Source organism: Echinococcus granulosus (genome assembly GCF_000524195.1).
Source record: "Echinococcus granulosus chromosome Unknown EG_S00015, whole genome shotgun sequence".
NCBI classification, from domain to species: domain Eukaryota; kingdom Metazoa; phylum Platyhelminthes; class Cestoda; order Cyclophyllidea; family Taeniidae; genus Echinococcus; species Echinococcus granulosus.
In genome coordinates this window covers 22,454-41,372 of record NW_020170395.1, presented here as the reverse complement: position 1 = coordinate 41,372, position 18,919 = coordinate 22,454, and the positions used below count along the sequence as shown (strand labels likewise).

Genomic DNA, 18,919 nt, shown 5'->3' with positions numbered 1-18,919 from the left:
AGGAACCAGGGGGTACTGAGGTCCAATCACCAAAATCGCGACAGAGAGCACCAACGAGGATCTTTACCAAGATTACTTGCGATTCCGATCACCAAGGACAAACAAACCAGTATGTAACTCAGAAAATCACCTTCACGGATCAACAAGCTCAAGTGGTAATTAGAAAAATTGGACTAGTAGATCAGGAGTGAGGATGGATTGGAACTGGAGACTTAATGCGATAAACCGACTGAAGGTTAGGATGAATTTAGTCACCCCACTTGTTGATGCAACATGGCAAGACTGTACGGTGCAGATTCTACGGGATCAACACTGATGCTGTAACCCATCGTGATGCGACGCATTCCAACGGCTTGGGGAATAGGTGGACTCCGGAGAGGAGCTTTTGCATTGTTTGCCACTTTTTTATCCGTTTTGTCCACCAAAGAGAGCCAAAGGAGAGCTTTAGTGTACTTTTTAGGTTCATCTGGCACATTGCAAAGGCAGATGGCGCTGTCGATGAGCTGCCACCTTTGATTCCAATTCAAAATATCGTTGACCCAACCGCCTGTGTCTTCGTCAAAGGTCCAGACAAAATATGGCTTCGGGGGAACATCTACAGGAGATAAAACGAAAACGGCTGACAAAAACTGGAGAAAACGGACGATAATAGGCCCAACTATCGCATCCGAAAGCCCGAAAGAGTTTGGACCGTTACAGACATCAAAAGCCGATGGTCAGAAGGATGCCTTCTGACCAATAAAAAAAGTTTCAGCCACTGAATCGAAAGAAGCGAGGTTTCAGTTGAGAAAGTCAGAGCACTAACGACAGCTCAACAAGAGTTTACTAATGAAGGTATTCACCCATCCTGTTGTTGCAACATGGCGAGACTATAAGTATCGGTATCTTCGGTCTCAGCAGTGATTTTGTAGTCCATCGTAATGCAACGCATCCCAAGGGAGTGTGGAATAGGTGGACTCCAGAGAGGAGCCTTTGAATTTCGAGCGATTCTATCTTTAACTTCAGCATTTTCAAAAAGCCATGGTATATCTTCAGGGTGCGTTGCCGTTTCGATTGGTACATTGCGTAAGCAGACAGCACCATCCATAAGTTCCCATTTTTGATGCCAATTCGAAATATCGTTGATCCATTTACCAGTATTTTCAGTGAAGGTCCACACATAATACGGTTTCGGAGGAGTATCTACAGAGAACAAAACGAAAACGACGAGAAGAATGTGGAGAAAACCGACGTCAAAATCATCACTGCGGTACCGAAAAAGGAACTTTCAGTTAACAAGACGAAAATCGAGTTACAAACTTCGAAGAGCGCATGGATTGCAACGCACTCCAGTGGCTTGTGGAATGGAAGGAACTCCAGGGAAAGGCTTTTGCGTTCTTCATAGTTTTATCTTCCTTTATATCACCAAAAAGAAGCCAGGGTGCAAGTTCAAAGCTCATTTTAGGCTTAGCAGGCATATCACAGGAACAGTTAAACCCCTCACAGACGCCACTTCTGATGCCAATTTGGAAGATCGTTGGTCCGATCACGCATAGATTCATCAAAGGTACAAACACAACAAGTTCACCAGAGGCAAAACTGAAGCGGATGATAGAGAATATTGAATACGAAAAACAAGCTGTACAAAAACCATGAAATAATCAATTCATAATCAGGACAGGAAAAAGACTACCTTCGTCATCAAAACCGAAAATCTATATGCAAATGGAAGGATAGATACCTAAATAACTGATTGAATGTCGACTAACAATGAATTATTGACCTTCAGTACCATTCACGGGACTCTGGATTCTTATTGAACAAAAATTTCCACCAGTTCAATCAAAGCAAAAAAACACCTCACAATGCCGGAGGTGAGGAGAAAGGAATGGATGAGAATTGAACAAGTGACAAATCGAGGAAACTTTAGACTGAATATAATCACCCGTCTTGTTGTTGAAGCAAGGCAAGATTGTAAGATCCAGACTCAACGCCGTTAAAACTGATGTTGTAATCTATCGTGACGCAACGCATTCCTACAGTTTGTGGAACAGGAGGACTCCATAATGGCGCTTTTGGATTCCGGGTTGCCTTATCCGCCTTCCTTGAATTAGCAGAAAACCAGGGCATACCGCCAGAGGAAATTTTAGTATCAGCTGGCACGTTGTGTAAGCAGACAGCTCCATTAATGAGTTCCCACTTCTGGTGATAATTCGAAATATCGTTGACCCAACCGCCAATGTTTTCATCGAAGGTCCACATGAAAAGTGGTTTCGGAAGCGTATCTACAGGAGGCGAAACGAAAACGACTTATAGAAGCCGAAGAATACAGGTACTAATAAGCACTGTTACTAAATCATCATGAAATAACCCGATTAAGAGTTTGAACCAGAAAACAGCGAATTTCCAACCATCAAGCGCGGATCTTGGAAGCGAAAGAAAATGCTCGTGGATCACAACCCCAAATATCGAGTGAAATGGATAAAAACCGCACCCACGGGTACCCTTCATTCTAATAGCATTCAAATGGAGGCTAATCACCCAGTTTGTTGTTGCAGCATGGCAAGACGATGGGCCTCAGAGTTCTCAGAAAACATGTCTATCAAATAGTCCATGGTGATGCAGCGCATTCCAACACTTTGTGGAATAGGCGGGCTCCAGAGCAGAGCCTTTGTATTCCTGATTATGTCTTCTTTTACAGTATTCAAGGATAACCAAAACATAGTATCATCAGATTCTCCAGATTCGGACGGCACATTACGCAAACAAATGGCTCCGTTAATAAGCTCCCATTTCTGATGCCAATTCGCGGCATCGTTGGTCCACTTTCCTGTGTTTTCGTTGAAGGTCCACACAAAAAAGGGTTTCGGAGGGGTCTCTACAGGAAAAAAAACGAAAACGGCTGATAACAATTAGGGAAAACAGGCGAAAAGTGCCAATCCCAACACTACTGCCTGAACCAAACCGACGAGTCGACCAAAAGACGAAGGAACTCTCCAAGCTTGCAAAGGTGAAAAATGGGCAAAAACCAGAACAGGAATTAAATTCAACGCTAACACTTCACACTGACTGGAAACACAGGATCCACCTTAATGAAGGAGCTGTAAGTTTACAGTGGCGTCCAGGTAATAAAGGATAGTGAAACAACGCATCGCAGTAGATGTGAGAATGGACGGACTGACGAATTCAGCCGCCACTAGTGCCTTCTCTAATAGACAAAGGTATTTCTTCTACCCCTTTCCCTTCATTAGAGACACCTGTAAATGAGAAAATAATGGATCTAGTTTGCCGGCTCTCCAATAACAGAACTCGCCATTCCTGATGGCAATTGTCACTCTGCCACTTTCAACCATCAAAAGTGTCCTCAAATGCCCATACTTGGATTGGAAGGAAACCTCTGCATGAAACAAAAAAAGAGCGAGTGTTGGTCTCCAAGTTTGATGAATCTGCCAGACTACTATCAGCTGTAGTTTCCGATAGCCAGGAGGCATGAGAAGACAAGTAAGCACCCCGAGCTTTGCTGGAGCAGAGATAGACTGGCATCACGACTGGCTCTCTCGATAGCATATTGGATGGTAATACAATTGATTCCAAAACTGCCAGATACGCTGGGACTCCAGAGACGAGAAGAGGTCTTCTTGGAATAAGTTGTAGAGAAAAATTTTTTTGACTTCTTTCCTGAAGCTTTTGCAGACACACAGATGGAGGAGGAAGGTAGGTGTGTTGTCCCAACATGCCACTTCTGCTGCCCGTTGTTATTGTCATTAGACCAATCTTCCATGTCCCCTTCTTCGAAGGTCCAGACGTGGAACGGCATGAAGATATCTGCATGTGGGAAGGAAAGAAAACGAAAGCACACTAAGAGTGCTCTCTGAACATCAAACAACCATCACGACAGGTACCGAGACTGCTCTTACAACAGCCCGTGGGGTGACAGATGTTGCTGGCGTAAAGAGAAACTTCTAAAAGCTCCGACAGAATTGGAGGGACTTTTGGCGGCCATGACCAATGGAATATATAAAGGCGACATACCTTAGTCTAAGGATAGTAAAACAGGAATAACTAATGAGTCGATCACTGACATCAGTTACATCGCTTGATTGGTTAATAAAAGAAAAGGAATATACTTTTCGGTTAAAGTACTTCTAGTGAGCTTGAAAGAGACTGTTTCAACTGCCCATCGATGTGCTCATGTGGCTTTTCCGTGCATTCAACCAAACACATCACCATCGTCGAAATCGGAAGCTGCCACTGGAAATGAAAGGGAAGAAAGAACAGCTCAAACAAAATTTACCAGCTAATTTCCTGCAAAAATCAGACAAATAAAGATATGGATACTGAAAACTGAAAAACTGAACCATGGAATATAAATAAACTGGAGGAAACGCGCAAGGACAAAACCAACTTAACCCCAAAAGAACGCAATATATTTGCTCGAAAGTTGAAGGTAGAATCAACAGTAGCTGCAAGGCCAAGACCGAATAGAATGTCATGCAATTGAGACGAACGAATAGAAAGACAGACAGTCAAATGTAACCTGTGGTATCAAAATTAATAAAGGTACAACGTTGCCAAGAACGGAGAACGTCTAGCATCTAAATTTCAATTCAAACCTTCTCAGTAACAGTTCGAATCCACTTTACATCGATGAAAATGAGAAATACACAATGGACACCTTCTGTGAAGATGGCAAACGTAATGCAAGATAATGTGAGTACTCAATACCCCTTTGCAGACAGGTCATAATTTCCTCATAAAACGCAAAAGTACCAAGAAAATCCTTAAATCGAAGCGATCACCAAGCGAAAAACACTTTTCTTTGCTTTAATAACACGAAATTGTAAAAATAACCATACTCAAGTCTTTTCCCCACGCAGATCACCTTGAATGATCAGTTAGAATGTAGTGACGAGAATCACATTAGCACCTTGGGATTCAAGATTTTCAAACAGGACTAACCCCTTAAGGTAAGTGAAGGCATTTCAAGCACTTTGGATGTGAATGAAAAAGTACCCTTTTTGTTGCTGAAGTAAGGAGAGACTTCCAGAAGCTCGGACAGGCTTCGAGGTCTTTTCGCGCCCGAAATCCATCGAGTACACAAATACAACGCACTTCACTCCAAAGGAAGCAGGAATAGGAGGACTTGAAAACCGAACTTTGATATCAATTTCGTCACTTGATTGATCAATAGCAAGACCCCGAAGCCAAGAAGAGATCTTTTTGGACGGGGAGTTTAAGGGCACTTTGGCCTTGAGACAGAGGCGATCCCGTACAATCGCCCATCGATACGCCCAGGGAACCTCTTCATGCACCCAACCGCACGTTTCTCCGTCGTCAAAATCACAAACTGCCAGTGGCTTGAGCAACGACGACGACTCTAGCGAGAACGAAGGAAAAATTAGGAGGAAAGAAAGTTTGGTCGACACTTCCCGGTCACTATATTATAAAACGTGCAAAATCGGTTTAAAATATAGACAGCAGAGGTCCAAAGAAGAACTCATGGGAGCGAAAGTCAGGTAGATATTGTTGGAGATCTTTCGAAAATCTGTACAGAAACTCAAACATGATAGTTCACTTAATCGTGCAACTATGGAGTCAAGAAAGAGCAAAACAAACCTCGCAGCCCTTCACGCATACAGATTGAGACTCAAAATTAGGGCCGAAGAATCATGACATCGTCAAAAAGGAACAAATTCTATTACAGGGACTAGATTTCACCCCCTCTCAACAGCAGCCTAAACGTTTGGCGATCAAAGAGGCAGTGGGGGACCATAAACAGCCTTGCCGAGGACAATGAATGGAAAAGTAGGTGGTGTAAATACCTAAAGCCTTTGAATGAGGACAGATCAGAATAGAATCAGAAACCCAAGTAGGATTAATGGAAGTTCCAGTTGAAAGCAATGGTTTAATAAAGAAATACCCTTCCTCTTGAAACAACATCGCCAAACTGCAGAAAGACCCATCAGAAAGATCCATCTTCTCACGCTCCAAACCAATGGAATAACCAAAAGCGATACACTTCAACCCGAAGGCAGACGGTACAGGGGAACTGGTGAATCGAACTCGAATGTCTGCGGATGGTTTTCGATGACTAGTGGAGAGGCCAGGTAGCCATGAAGAAGTTTTCATTTTGGACGAAAATGTGGACATTTTAGCCTTGAGACAGAGATAACCCTGCTCGGCTTCCCATCGATGCATCCATATAGCCCCCTCATGCATCCAACCACACGTATCGCCATCGTTGAAATTACAAACTGCCACCGGTTTGATGAGCGGCGTCTCTAGCGAAAATGAAGGAAAGAGGGAGAGAGAAAAAACAAGAGGTAGCTCCTAATCTTCATCGTTTTGCAATGAGGTTTAAAAAGACCTGTTAAATTAGATACAAAACCGTGAAAATGCTTGAAACGAGGAAGTGGACAACACTGGGAATGCAAGATCAAGCACACACCGGAGAGGAATAATTCAAGTTACTAACTCCGGCAAAAATAAATTCGCAAAAAACAGGGTAAAACAAGTCGCATAATCTTCCGCTTATTTAATCGTGGACTCGAGGTTCAGTAAAAATGCTATATATTCCACTAGAATAAATCGTAGAAGGGAGAATAAAAAAGATACAACGATGTCGGATTGCCAAAAAGTCAACTTGACTCAAAAGTCTTTCTACACCTGAGATTCATGGAATATTCGAGAAGGGGACATTAACTCGAAGACAGCACATACAGGAAGAATGTCGAATCGAACAAGAATGCCTACAAGGGACTTGCACTGGCCTTAAGCTACTAGGAAACAAGGAACACGCCATGTCGAGGGAGAACGAGAAGGGCACTAAGGCCATAAGACAGACGGCGACTGCCGTTTAACCGCCCGTTAGTTACCAGGGCACCATATCATGCATCCGACCGTCATCGTAATCCCACATTGTAAGCGCTTCGGAAGATTTTGGCAAATTTGGAGGGAGGAGGAAAAGAAGAGCAAAAGAGGGCAGCTCAGCCACACTTTTTGCAAAGTGAATCTCGAAGGTTTGGAACAAAGCAGTAAGGAGTACCAGAAAAAGCAGAACATCGAGATGGAGGAATAAAGCTTGTACCACCATTGTCAACAAGGAGAAACTGGTGGCTGGTTTGAAATCTAGTGGCAAACCATTTCAACACGTGGTTGTAAGGTCTACAATTGGTGCAATTGAGACGCGTTCGGCTCGCTTCAGATAAAGATAAACCTATTAGTCAGAACCACGAGTCAGAATAAAAAAATATTACAGGATTTTTAGAACGAGGGATTATTCGGTTACCATAGAAGTGGTTTTAGTATCAGCCTTATTTTAAGGCGGATAGCTTTAGTGTTTAACGATAAAGTTGGGCGCGATCTGTACCGAAAGGCGGAATTACATGAGCGACAGACAATCAACAGACCGATTGTGGATGATTGGAGAGTAGACTAAGAAACAAGTGAGCAAGAGCCACTGATAAGTCCCTCAATTTCAGGGAAGATTAGTCAGAAACGACGTAACGGTTCAAATTGAAGACGAATTGGAAACGCACCCTTCCTGTTGCTGCAACAATGTTAAACTGCCAAAAGACGAGCCCAAGTTGGACGCCTTTCCTCGTGCTAAATTAATAGAATACACAAAGACGATACACTTTACTCCGACAACAGCAGAAATGGGAGCACTGGCAAATCGGACATGAGCATCTGCAGTGGGCTTCCTCTGCCCACTGGAGAGGCTGGATACCCAAGAAGTCTTTTTTCTAGATGATGAGGAGGGCACTTTAGCCGCAAGACATAGGTAGCCTTGTTCAATCGCCCATCGGTGTGACCATACAGCTTCTTCATGCATCCACCCGCACGTCTCTTCATCGTCAAAATCGCAAACAGCAAGCGGCTTGATCGACCATGACAACCCTGGTGAAAATGAAAGAGGAAAAAGAGCGATTCGATCGCGATCGTTAGCTTCGCCTTTCAAAAAGTTACCATAAAACGAAATTAAGAGACCATAGAAAAAAGCAGCCAGTCACACTTCCTGCCATCGTGACGGGTTCATTCTCATCAACCCCGCAGGACCAAGGGAAGAAAACTGCAAGCGATGCAGGGCCATCGCCTCCGAAACTGGGAGACTCCAAAAATGCACTTCAGTAGTAGCAACGATGTTTCACTTTCCTTGCGTCGATATTTACTTGAGGAAACCAAAATGGACTTGTAGGCTTCTCATTTGTGGTCTCGCAGGTTACTGCAGTGGACAGCGGGTAAACCAACTACCCTGCTGCTTCAGCATCCACCAATGCTGTCAGTTGGCTGCTTCGTTTACCCATCCACAAGTGTGCGAATAGAAGGTATGCACACCGACAATTGTGCCTGACAAGGCGGGGGAGGAAAGCAAATCACAAAATCGAGAAAAGATACAAAGGAAAGGACCGATGGTAGCTGATTAAAACAACCACTCTGCCCCTTTCTCCCCTTCAAAACCTGATTCACATTCTCTTCCTTTACCTATTGGATGGAGGATGTTTAGACAGAGATGAACAATCACCCGGGTTTTTGTAAGAGAAGAGCTAGACCCAAATGGCCGCTTGCAGCACCCACACGTCTGCCCAGATTGAAGAAGGAGGAGAAAGTAAGACAACGGAGACCGAGAGAGGCAGGCACACTGGGGCTGCGAAGACGGGTTCGGATAAGATATTGAGGTGTCTTAAAAACCGAAGGATTAACGTCGTCCGCAAACCAGGATTCGCCTGAATTGGCTTCTTGCAGGACCTCCTTTGAGAGGCAAAGGATAGGCCAACTTGAGTTTGGCAACGGGAACTGTGGGGTGCTCTTGTTGAGAGTAGTGATTAACCAAGGATTGGTTGGATCGCTTCTCCAGCCGCACATACCCTTGTCAAATTTGCATTCCGCTTTGGGAGTCACTGATCCGGCTACGGAAAAGGAGGTCAAATGAACTGGAATCAGTGAAATCAGCCCAATTGACGGCAACAGAAAAGTTGCATATTTGAAGTTGGTAATAGAATTTGCACATATGCGGAAATTCGAATATGTTGGGAGGAATTAGAACGAACGGCTAGGAGAACGGGAGCACCAGAGGATAGAAATGCATCGACAAGAAACACGATCGACAGAGTCAGACGAGCTACATTTACCGGAAAAACCAAAAGCACCAATCGATGATAACGACCATAGGAAAGTGAGTCAGAATAAATTTTTCATAACGCGGATAAGATTTCGCAGTTAGTTATTTTCCAAAAGCGAAGGAAAAAAAGCGATACCAGCCAGATTAACAAAGCTCAAGAAGTGAATTTGTGATAGAAGTAAATTAGTGCAATACAAAAGATACGAATTTCATTGTATGTGTTACACTCGAGTCTCACAAAATTTGTCGTAATTATAGAGAAGAGGTTTACCCCAACACTGAGAGCATAAAAATAAGTATAACAATCCATCCCGAATAAACCCGGAAATTTATCCATTTTGGAAATTTCGGAAATGGTTTTGCATTAGATAAAGCACGGTGCATGTTTTTCACAGCAACAAGCATGATTGCAAAATATACAAGTAGAAGAAACCCCAAGATTTCGTTATTGAAAAATTTACCTGAAGCAGAGGCCCAACTCGCAAGAGTTAAAGTAAACAAAGCCGTCACAATCTACAAGGGAATATAAATCTTTATTTAATAAGGAAGACTTAATGGTAATAAAAGAGCGTAAAGAGGACAAAAATGCAGAACCATTTGGCACTGAGTAAAAAAAGACGAAAACACTAGAATAAACATAAGGATACTAAGTTTCACTTCAACGCCACATGAAGATACATCAAAATTGACGAGAGGGTATGATTGTTCAGTCAAGAAAAATATCAAAGGAAAGCAAAATACGGATAAAAGTACCATGTTCTAATAGTAACATCAAAAAGACCTGCGCTTGAAGGAATTTATCACAAAACTAACTAGCCTTGGGAAGTTGATTTAAATTTAATAAATGCAATTAAATTATACCTCACAAAGAAGGAACTACAAAAGGACCCAAGAGCAAGATTAAGCAAAAAACATGAGTTCTAAGGGGAAAAGACCGGAGGTAAAACAGTGGAAGAAACTGTGCTTTTGAGCTACCAGATAAACAGAACGCGGGAAGCCCACAAAATATAATTTCACAAATGCATGGTTACAAGCACATTGACCAACAAAATTAAAAACCAAAATAAGATTTAAAAAGAGTGAAGTATATGACGTAGTGCAGAACAAGGTATGAAATCCTTACACTATTCATTTTAATTTGTAGCTCACGCAGGATCGCCGAAGACAGGAAACCCAAAACACGCGGTGCGTAAAAGAGACAAGAAAATGAACTTCAAGGTTAAAAAGAACGTATTCTAAAGAAAAATTCATAGTACAGTTAAAGCTGCTCAAAAATCAGAATTAAAAATAAGTAATAAAGATTCGTATTTCCCTTTTATGTTTTTGCACGCCTAAGCAAAATGTCCAGCTTTAGCAACGGTCGGATTGCATTTAGGTTCACATGCTGCTTAACAACTTTTTTACCTTCTCTAAAAAACAAAACTGCGGAGCTTACAGGTAAGTGTATTACTTGCAAATAAACGACAAATAACATTCCACGGCAAATTATTTTATAACCGCTCTCGGAATAGAGTCGTAATAAGTTGGATGTCTAACTCTCGGTTGAGGTGGAACGGGGCACCTTGAGTCATTGTCATTTCACTTTTGTTAGTTTAGCCAGCCCTTAGAAATGACTAAAGGCCCTGGTTCCTTCCTCATGCCGAATATGTATTATGTTTTCCACTGTTTTTACGAAAGCCTCGCGACTCTGCATTGGCAACAGTGGAAAGCATATCCAATCCTGAAGGACATCCTAGCAAGGTGGAACAAGTGCAAATACTTTAAATGAAAGGACTGGTAAAGATCCTCAACAAGGAGGTCAAAATCAAGTTTACGTTCGGCAAGTACCTTAAAATTATGTTCTGCAAAAAAGTTTTAATAGCTGAAGTAAAACTACCGGTAAATTATCCAAAAACTTTTGTTGTGAGTCTATTTGCCGTTTTTGTATGGAGATGCCAAATGCACGAAACCGCAATACCTCCTCCACATCTCCTCTAACTGGATAGAATCTAAATAGATATAGCTGGAAGGACTGAAGTAAACAGTTGGTAAAGAGGAAGCAAGGCAAAACTACCTTTCCGAAACTGTGACTAATACCATCTTTCATATACGACTCTGTCGTATGGCCAGTGTCCCTATACTACCCACTGACGTGCATGATGGTCACTAAAATCGCTTCTCCCAAATCTAGCTCTCATACAATTAGAAAATCCGGGTCTAGTAAAGCCATTAAGACAGATCAGAGACCTCGCAGCCATGTATCTTTCAGCTTGAATTTTTTTACAGCACTGACTAAACTGTAATGAATGACGCAAAAGGTTGTTCATAGGGAAGCTGGAGAAGCGCCTTTGCTAAACGTTGGATGTTCAACTCACAGTTTTAGCAAAAGAAGCTATGTCATAATCTCCCTAAGTTTCAGGCCCTTCAGTTATCTGTTTATGTTTCATCTTCTAGGCTTTTTTACACACTATTGTCTTTGTTTCTTTTTGTAAATTAGAGATGAGATCCATTTTTCAACAAGACTTGTTTTAACTGGCATGTTCTTGCAGCTGGAGCCATTCACCTCATCCCTTATTCGGGGTTTCTCGATGTGGTTTGTCTGTCGGTATTAGCATGCCTTGGTTTTATGAAATCAATAGACACTTATTTGCTTTTAGCCATTATTAGCTCCGGCAGAACTTGCCAATGTTTACCACTGTATTACTTGCTGAATTTTGATACTAAGTGGCAATAATGAGAATAATTGGTGCTGGTCGATTTCAAGTGCAAAAGGCAGTGTTTCTGCCGTGTTTCCCCTCCGGAATTTGCTTTTTTATCTTGGGTTAGTATTCAACTTGTTCTCCCCATGAGTGTTAGTCTGGTGCGCGTTTAGCACTTTTTTGATGATTTCGTCCGTCCCGTGTACGGACCCCGTTTTTCCATCTTGAAACGCATGCAAACCTTGGCCTCTCCATCTGTTCTGCTATGTTAGAGTAGGTATTTTTAGGTTGACATTGCTATTTCGCCTAGTTCAATCCGCCCGGTAATAATAACTTGGTGCAATTTAATTACTTTACTTCTCGTGCATCTCCTGTGTTACACATGTTTCACGTTTGAATAGTGACATTGAAGGGGCTGTTAATTAGTGTTATTTATAGAAATTATAAAGGGAGTGCCGGCGAGTAATAACGAAGAAATTACAAACACGTGAAATAAGCTTGCTCGTGCCTGTTTACCTTTAATGGGGTTCTGTATGTTTGGTTAGACATGTTTCTTGAACTTTGAACCTTAGTGAAGATCGATGAGCGTTGACGCCTCACGTGATCCGCGTCTTTTGAGAGAAGCCCAGGAAAGTCCACTGTCCCAAAGTTTGTCTCGTGTGAGTTGTTTCTCTGACTTATCTATCACAGTTCCCGGAAGTGATCTAGTTTGGCCCTCGAATCCCACTTTGTTCTCTTTTAAATAGTGCTGAAATTGGCAAACTTTTTTCCAACTAATATGGCTCCTTCTAGATTCCTGTGTATTTTAACCCCTGTTTTGTGCCTTCATTTACTTTTTAATGTATTTTGACTATAGCTTAATGCACGTCTCTTACCAGCTAGCATCAACGCGTCCTGAATTCCTTCTAAAATGGTGATAATTATAAACCTATTGCCACACTTGATAGAGGGGGTCAGACATGAGTGAAATGAGCGGAGCTCTACACCGGCAATGCCGAGATCGGCCGGTTAGAAGCTGGAATTTAATAATCATCGTCTTGCTCTATCTTAGCTAATTTTATCGCTAGGAGGATTTTTGGTAAATAAAAATGCGAGGACCAGTTTACATTGTTTGTTCTTTTTCTCATAGATATTGTCCGTCTCAAACTCTGAAAATCAAGCTGCTGCAGACAGTGGAAATGGTTCCACTGAGCTGACAGTTAAGGCCAATGCCTTGATCGATCCATGCACACGTAAGATCGTGATTTCGCAATTCTAACATTATCTTTCCGCATTTAGTGCCGCCTTCGGGTATTTCTGCAAAACCTCCAGCCTTGGTACGTACCATCATCTTATTTGAGTCCTCCGTGTATTGGTCTTTGCAGGTACTAATGGGAAAATTAGTGGTTTCTGCATCTTCAATGAATTGTGAATTCACGGTATTTGTCACGAAATGTCATGTCTTCTCCAACCATTGTCATTTACCAGCTAAATAGCTTCTTAATTAACTTACGGTAACCAATTTCGACTGTGTTCTTCCCTGTTCAACTTCATTTCGAGTTGAACACTACATTCTTAGCCATGCGAGCTTGAGTCGTAACAGTGGGCTTCCAAGATAGGCTTGTTTCATGTTTTTGCAGCCCTTATTGCGGCTGAGGTACCTAATGAAAGCACTCCACATTTATGCTGAAAAACCATTGGGATTTACTGAAAATTATTTCTTTTAGCCGTTGCCATTTGTGCGTCAAAGTAAGGCATTTCGGCCTCAATTTCAAGCGAGTAAGTACCCCTCGATATTGCCGCAGATTACTGGTGCTCAAACTTTAGGACCATGGTAACTGGGGTATTTCTCCTTGCTTTTCAGCATCAGACGAAGCAGCTCTCAAGGACGCCGTGTTTATCGGAGACACTGATGAGGTTTGCCGGATTCTTTCCCTTCCCAACACCCCCAACGTGAATGTTCCCCTGGAACCGCGCCTCCTGATGCTTGCGGCAAGACAAGGTACTCCTATGAAGCATTATTTTTCGGTTAGGTTTTGACGTCGTTTTTACTGCCATCTGTCCAGTGGGCTTATGCACAACTAAGGGGTAAAAACCCTTCGATAGAAAGGTTGACAAGAGGTTTTTTATGTTTGAGTGGCTTAGAGAGGAAATTGGATCGTTTTTAGCTTCTGAAATGGCCCTACCGACTACTGAATGTTAATATGCGACCATTGTGTTGAACGCGTTTTTATTGAGAAATATTATAGAGTAATTAATGCTTTAGATATAACTGCCGGTAACTATCTCAACGACAATTACAACTATATGTGACTATTGTTGGCGCCGTTGGATCTCTATTACTCCAGTTCTCTGGTCTATTTCTTAATTGGTGCTCATGTATTTTTTTGCAATATTTCCTTAGGTTACTAAAACACGTTCAGCTTGTTACTATTACCCTGGCCTTTTTCACAGCACTAGAAAGTGTTAAAGTGGGAGGGTAGAAGGGCCTACTCCTGGTCGTCACTTGGTTAGAAAACTAAGGTCATTTATTGGTTTCTGCTTTTCCAAGTCCGTGTTCTTGAAGCTTATGGTGAGTTGTTCATGCTCGTAGGCATATTCTTCGGCCATCTCGAATAAACAATTTTAGCAGTCAATGGGAACTAAAAGTGATTTATTTTTACACTAGCTGTATCCTCATTGGTTTACAGATGCGGGAGCGAAAATGACCTTTTACTTGTCAGTGACAGGAAAACGTGTGAACTGCATTCCAAAGCACCCACCACATATATCACTGTTAGACTTTCATTTTGCTTGGAAATGTTCACAGGTTTTGCGGACATTGCGGGAATGTTATTGCGCGCTGGAGCAGAAGTGGACGCTAAGGCGTTTCAAACAGAGACCACTGCTTTGATGGCCGCAGCAGCAGTTGTGAGCTCACTATTTCTATTTACCTGAAATTAACCCTCTTCCTCTTTTTTTAACGAAAAAGCGGCATTACCTGGCTCTCGCTCTGATATGAATGCGTATGAGCCACCTTAGTTGCTGAGAAAATTTCCATTTTATTGGTCTGCTTCGCTGCACAGGGTCACACAATGACCACAATGGTGCTCCTTCAGTGGGGTGCCGATCCTGACGCCATTAATGCAAAGTCGGAAACAGCACTACTTTTGGTAAGTCCTTTTATTTATTTTTCAGTTCACTGTTCTCGCTTTGGGGCCTTCGTTTTCTTGTCCGACCGTTTCAATTAGTCAATTACCTGGGGCATCTGGGATGATTGCTTTTCCACTGATGAGATACTGAGGACGAAGTGGGTCTTTTTTGCATAAATTGAATGAGCATAATAAAATAAATCAGATCCTCGAAGATTTTCCATTTTTGCCGTTATGACAAAGTACGATGGGCTTCTTTCGCCACGTAATTCATGGGTTAGCCAAGCAGTCCCTTTTTGACTGCTGTTATAAAGTTAATCAAAAATGCTAAAAGCCTAACAAGTGAAATCTTAAATCATGGCTTAAAGGTTAGAAGTCAAGTAGATGTATTGAATCATGCCTCCTTCAAGCTAGAGCATTCTGTTCGTGGTGGTAGATTTAGCGTGACTTTGAAAAATCGAAGCCACTAGACAGATATACGACACCACTTCGTCGACGAATGGGACAGTTGTTTGAATTAAACGTCGGTGTATTTGTCTTCATTCCTCTTCTCGCCTACGAACTAGGCGATTCGCGGCGAACACACGGCAGTCGTGGGTCAGTTGCTGGCGTATGGCGCCAACCCGCTCCCCAGTGCAGTGGCGCCGCGCACCAAACGCTCCCTATTGCCTCTCCAACTAGCGCGTCACCTCGGCAATGCAGCCATCCAAGAGGCGCTCATCGCTGCCAATCGCATGTAAGATTCACCTCTCTCGACACTCACATATCGGTCGCTATCGTTTATTTCCACAGCCTTCGTTTTATCTCTAAAAACAATTATAAAGTATACAAAGCTAAGTGGCTCTTCCATAAGCCTGCAGAAGAGTTAAGAGACTGGTGACATAGGTGTGGCGTTGCACAAGTCTATGCCAACCCAATCAAAGCCTACGTTGATAGTTAAGTCGCCTATCTGTTGCGTGCATTTGTCTCGGCAGGATGGACCACTACTTGACCAATCTAGTGCGTGGAAGTCTGCCACCGGATACTAGACTAATCGATCCCGGTCACCCTACCACACAGCAATCCATCACTCCGCGCTCTCTGAGCTTCATCCCTGTGCAGATAGTCTCCAACGTCAAATCGACCACCCTTCTACAACTTACCTTCAACACGCCTCCTTGTTACTCAGACCACTTTAGTAGTATTAGTCAGGGCTCAGTAATGGACGAACTGATTCTCCTCTACGTAGTCTGTGTGGATCTACAGGTGGGTAAAGGGGTATCTACGCTCCTCTTCTTTCCCTGATTCTTTACCTGCTTCTCTCCCCCATCCCGTTTTCATCCTTTTATAAATACTTCACACCCTATGCACTTTTTCCATGCATTCGTAGGATGGCCAGGTAATAGCCCCTCGCTGTAGTCAATCGATGCCCGTCTACAACCTCGTTTATTTCAACGGGTCACACACGCCCGCGGTGTGTCTGAACCCAGTACGGAACTTCAGGACTATAGACACGTCCTCAAGCAGCAGTCCGATTGACGTCGACGAGTTGCCTGGTTTTCGGGTGTTCGTCTTGGGCAATCGACTGAATAAAGGTGGCCTCAACTCTATTACCATGTACCAGAGGTGGGATCATGAGACCCAGGTTTGTGTGGGCCATAGGCGTATTTCGGCCCGAAGAAGGGGTTTCTAGATGTCTCCTTATTTTTCCTTTGCAGGTCTTTGGCCCATTCCAGAAGCTGCTGATCGGAATCTATCGAGTACGTGTAGAGTTGAGTGCCTTCTCGAAAGAAACGAGCACCGACATGCACGGAGAGATGGCGACTCCCGTGGCCATCGACACTAATAATGACAAAATTGGTGATAATGCTGACGGCGATGACAACGACGATGACAGTGACGGTGACGACAACACATTGTGCTGACAACCAGATTATTTTATAGTGTATTTTGCTCACATTTGTACGAAAGCCATAGTATGCGTTGTAGTCGGAGGATGTCAACTACTCACGGGTGTGATTGAGGGGTACATTTAGTTCACCGCTTGCAAAGTCAATGTTCACCTGCATTGATCTCAAGTCGTCTGCTCACTGATGACAGCGGATTGGCACTCAGTATTTAGGTTGGTCGAACAGCGCTTTTGTGGCAGCGTTACGGTGAAACGAGAGTTGACGTACTTTTGAGGGCAGGGCCGATTTATGCTGTCATTCATAGGCGCTGCCCATCATTTCAGTTGATTTCCTGTGCCAAGCATTCCATTGGTCTACTGGGTTTCGTGAGGGTGTGCTGCGTAATTCATTACCATAAACAGAAGGATCAAAAAGTATTCTTGGTTAGTCAGAAGTAGTCAATCAGGCGATAAAGCCGGAATATCTCCAAACTGCCGCAATCAAGGGGTGAGTAAAATTCCGAAGTTAGTCTCGCTCGCTTGGTGTCTGCTGAGCTGATGTTGGGAGGGTAACCGCATCAGATCGCGCTAGTGTTCGTACCACGGAGGCGACGAGATTGTCACAGTAACTAAAGGGTGACGGTTGATGACTATTTGAGGGCACTGGAAGTTTCGTGTGCTGCGGTACGAGGTGACTTCAGGGAGTCCTGTTAGTACGAGTTAGATGCTGATGGCTAGAGACACGGGAAACATGAAGAAGGTGGAAGACAGATGGGTTGTGACAAAGTTAACTGACGATCGGGAAGATGGATAAGGGGGTGTGAAGTTTGTGCTACCAGCATGAAGGTTGAAATTGACAGTGGAAGTGCCTCGTGTTTTCCCACACTCGCGCTTCTGATTTTTTTCTGCATTTCTAGTGGTACTGCGTGCTTCGACCCGGTTACGAACTTACGATGTGTCAAAAGTGGCAGTTGATCAAAACCAACCGATTTGAGCAGTGGCGCTTTGAGTGCTTTCAAGAATTTTGCCATTCTACGTGGTTGTAGCGTACGCTCCTCTTAGCTATTAATTTCGTCGCAAAGTCCAAGTCCTCGGATTTAAAAGTGATGGGATTCAAATCTAAAGCCGTGCTCCTTCGATTCAGCCTTATAAGCCCAAACGGCTTTGATCGTGTGGATCTTTCTGAGGAATCAGTAGATCACATGGCGACCAGATAAGTGGAAGCAGCCCCCTGTAATATCGACTCGATCACCCAGTCGGATGTTTTCAATGACAGGATCTGACCAATGGAGACCAGCAATTGGTCCGCATTCGTGTACGTCCGTAGGCGTCGGTATCGCGTTAAATGCGACCCAAGGATCCATAAAACCAGTTTGAAGGGCCTGCTGGCAGGGCATACCTTTTCCTCAAATTGTTGCATTGGATACATGATTAAATAGATTTTAAGAAGTTGAACTGCAGTTTTTTGCTTCATAACCAATTTTTTTACCTTGTTTTAGGCTGCATTTCTCGTCGACCCTTTGACATTCGTAATTATCCCTTGGTAAAAAAAGTGTTTTTATGAAATTTAGTCTTGCAAATGAACAAGGGGGTGAAATTTTCAAATGAGTGTGGACTTTGATTGACGCAGTTGCCAAGGCAGGGATACTGTTTGCTGTGAAAATATGCATTTATTAGAAGCGTTTTCCATCTACATCGTCGACTACTTTAATGAAAACTTTGAGTTCCAGTACCATCGGCTCTTTATTGTCAGAACTATCCGTTACGCGCCTTCTATCTCCGTCACAGTCACGTTCACTTATTCGTTCCTAAAAATTTTTCGCATAAGACTGTACTAAAAATCTTCTCTAGGTGTTTCAATAACCTTCATATCTTCTGTGCGGTCTTTGTCCTCATGACAATGTCAGTACTGGCTCTACTGCGAGCATTCTAGGGTTCCTGTGATCACGTGAACTGCATGCGGAGAATTTGAAGCCCTTTCGATCCACCGTCTAGAGCAGCCCGACCCAGAAAGACACAATTTCAGCATACCTCTCGCTTGCGACAGTTAATTATCCGTCTATTCCTCCTCCCTAGCACTGGCAAGGAAAATGATGGCTCTCAATGCGAAATTTATAGACACATCGCTGCCGTGATCTTATAAATTTATCAACACCATCAATCC

General features: G+C 43.0%; 4 protein-coding genes across 4 annotated transcripts in view; 2 read left to right on the top strand and 2 right to left on the bottom strand. All coding sequences in view use genetic code 11, as the record gives it.

Moving 5' to 3' along the window:
• The window catches only part of EGR_03025 (hypothetical protein), a gene marked incomplete at both ends in the record, with an annotated part of 33,567 nt that extends 31,326 nt beyond the window's left edge, over positions 1-2,241 (bottom strand). Inside the window, 5 exons of the mRNA XM_024492274.1 lie at positions 7-61; positions 261-595; positions 1,135-1,244; positions 1,300-1,578; positions 1,925-2,241. Of these exons, the coding sequence (XP_024353200.1) occupies positions 7-61; positions 261-595; positions 1,135-1,244; positions 1,300-1,578; positions 1,925-2,241 (1,096 nt within the window). The remainder of the gene's footprint in view (positions 1-6; positions 62-260; positions 596-1,134; positions 1,245-1,299; positions 1,579-1,924) is intronic.
• A 275-nt stretch (positions 2,242-2,516) lies between these two features.
• Positions 2,517-8,844, bottom strand: EGR_03024 (hypothetical protein; the record flags this gene model as incomplete). The annotated part of the gene is made up of 10 exons (XM_024492273.1): positions 2,517-2,857; positions 3,526-3,804; positions 3,882-4,017; positions 4,123-4,230; positions 5,136-5,356; positions 5,964-6,260; positions 7,025-7,143; positions 7,518-7,878; positions 7,994-8,103; positions 8,504-8,844. 10 exons carry the CDS (start codon positions 8,842-8,844, stop codon positions 2,517-2,519), a joined length of 2,313 nt encoding a protein of 770 aa, XP_024353199.1.
• Positions 8,845-12,359: 3,515 nt separating this feature from the next.
• EGR_03023 (Ankyrin-1) lies at positions 12,360-16,792 on the top strand (the record flags this gene model as incomplete). Its single annotated transcript, XM_024492272.1, has 9 exons — positions 12,360-12,437; positions 12,908-13,010; positions 13,622-13,759; positions 14,567-14,667; positions 14,823-14,909; positions 15,455-15,624; positions 15,863-16,133; positions 16,258-16,512; positions 16,586-16,792. The coding sequence occupies 9 exons, from the start codon at positions 12,360-12,362 to the stop codon at positions 16,790-16,792; spliced, it is 1,410 nt and encodes a 469-aa protein (XP_024353198.1).
• Positions 16,793-18,041: 1,249 nt separating this feature from the next.
• Positions 18,042-18,919, top strand: part of EGR_03022 (Serine/threonine-protein phosphatase PP1) — a gene marked incomplete at both ends in the record, with an annotated part of 1,223 nt that continues 345 nt past the window's right edge. The window contains one exon of the mRNA XM_024492271.1: positions 18,042-18,070. Within this exon, the coding sequence (XP_024353197.1) occupies positions 18,042-18,070 (29 nt within the window). The remainder of the gene's footprint in view (positions 18,071-18,919) is intronic.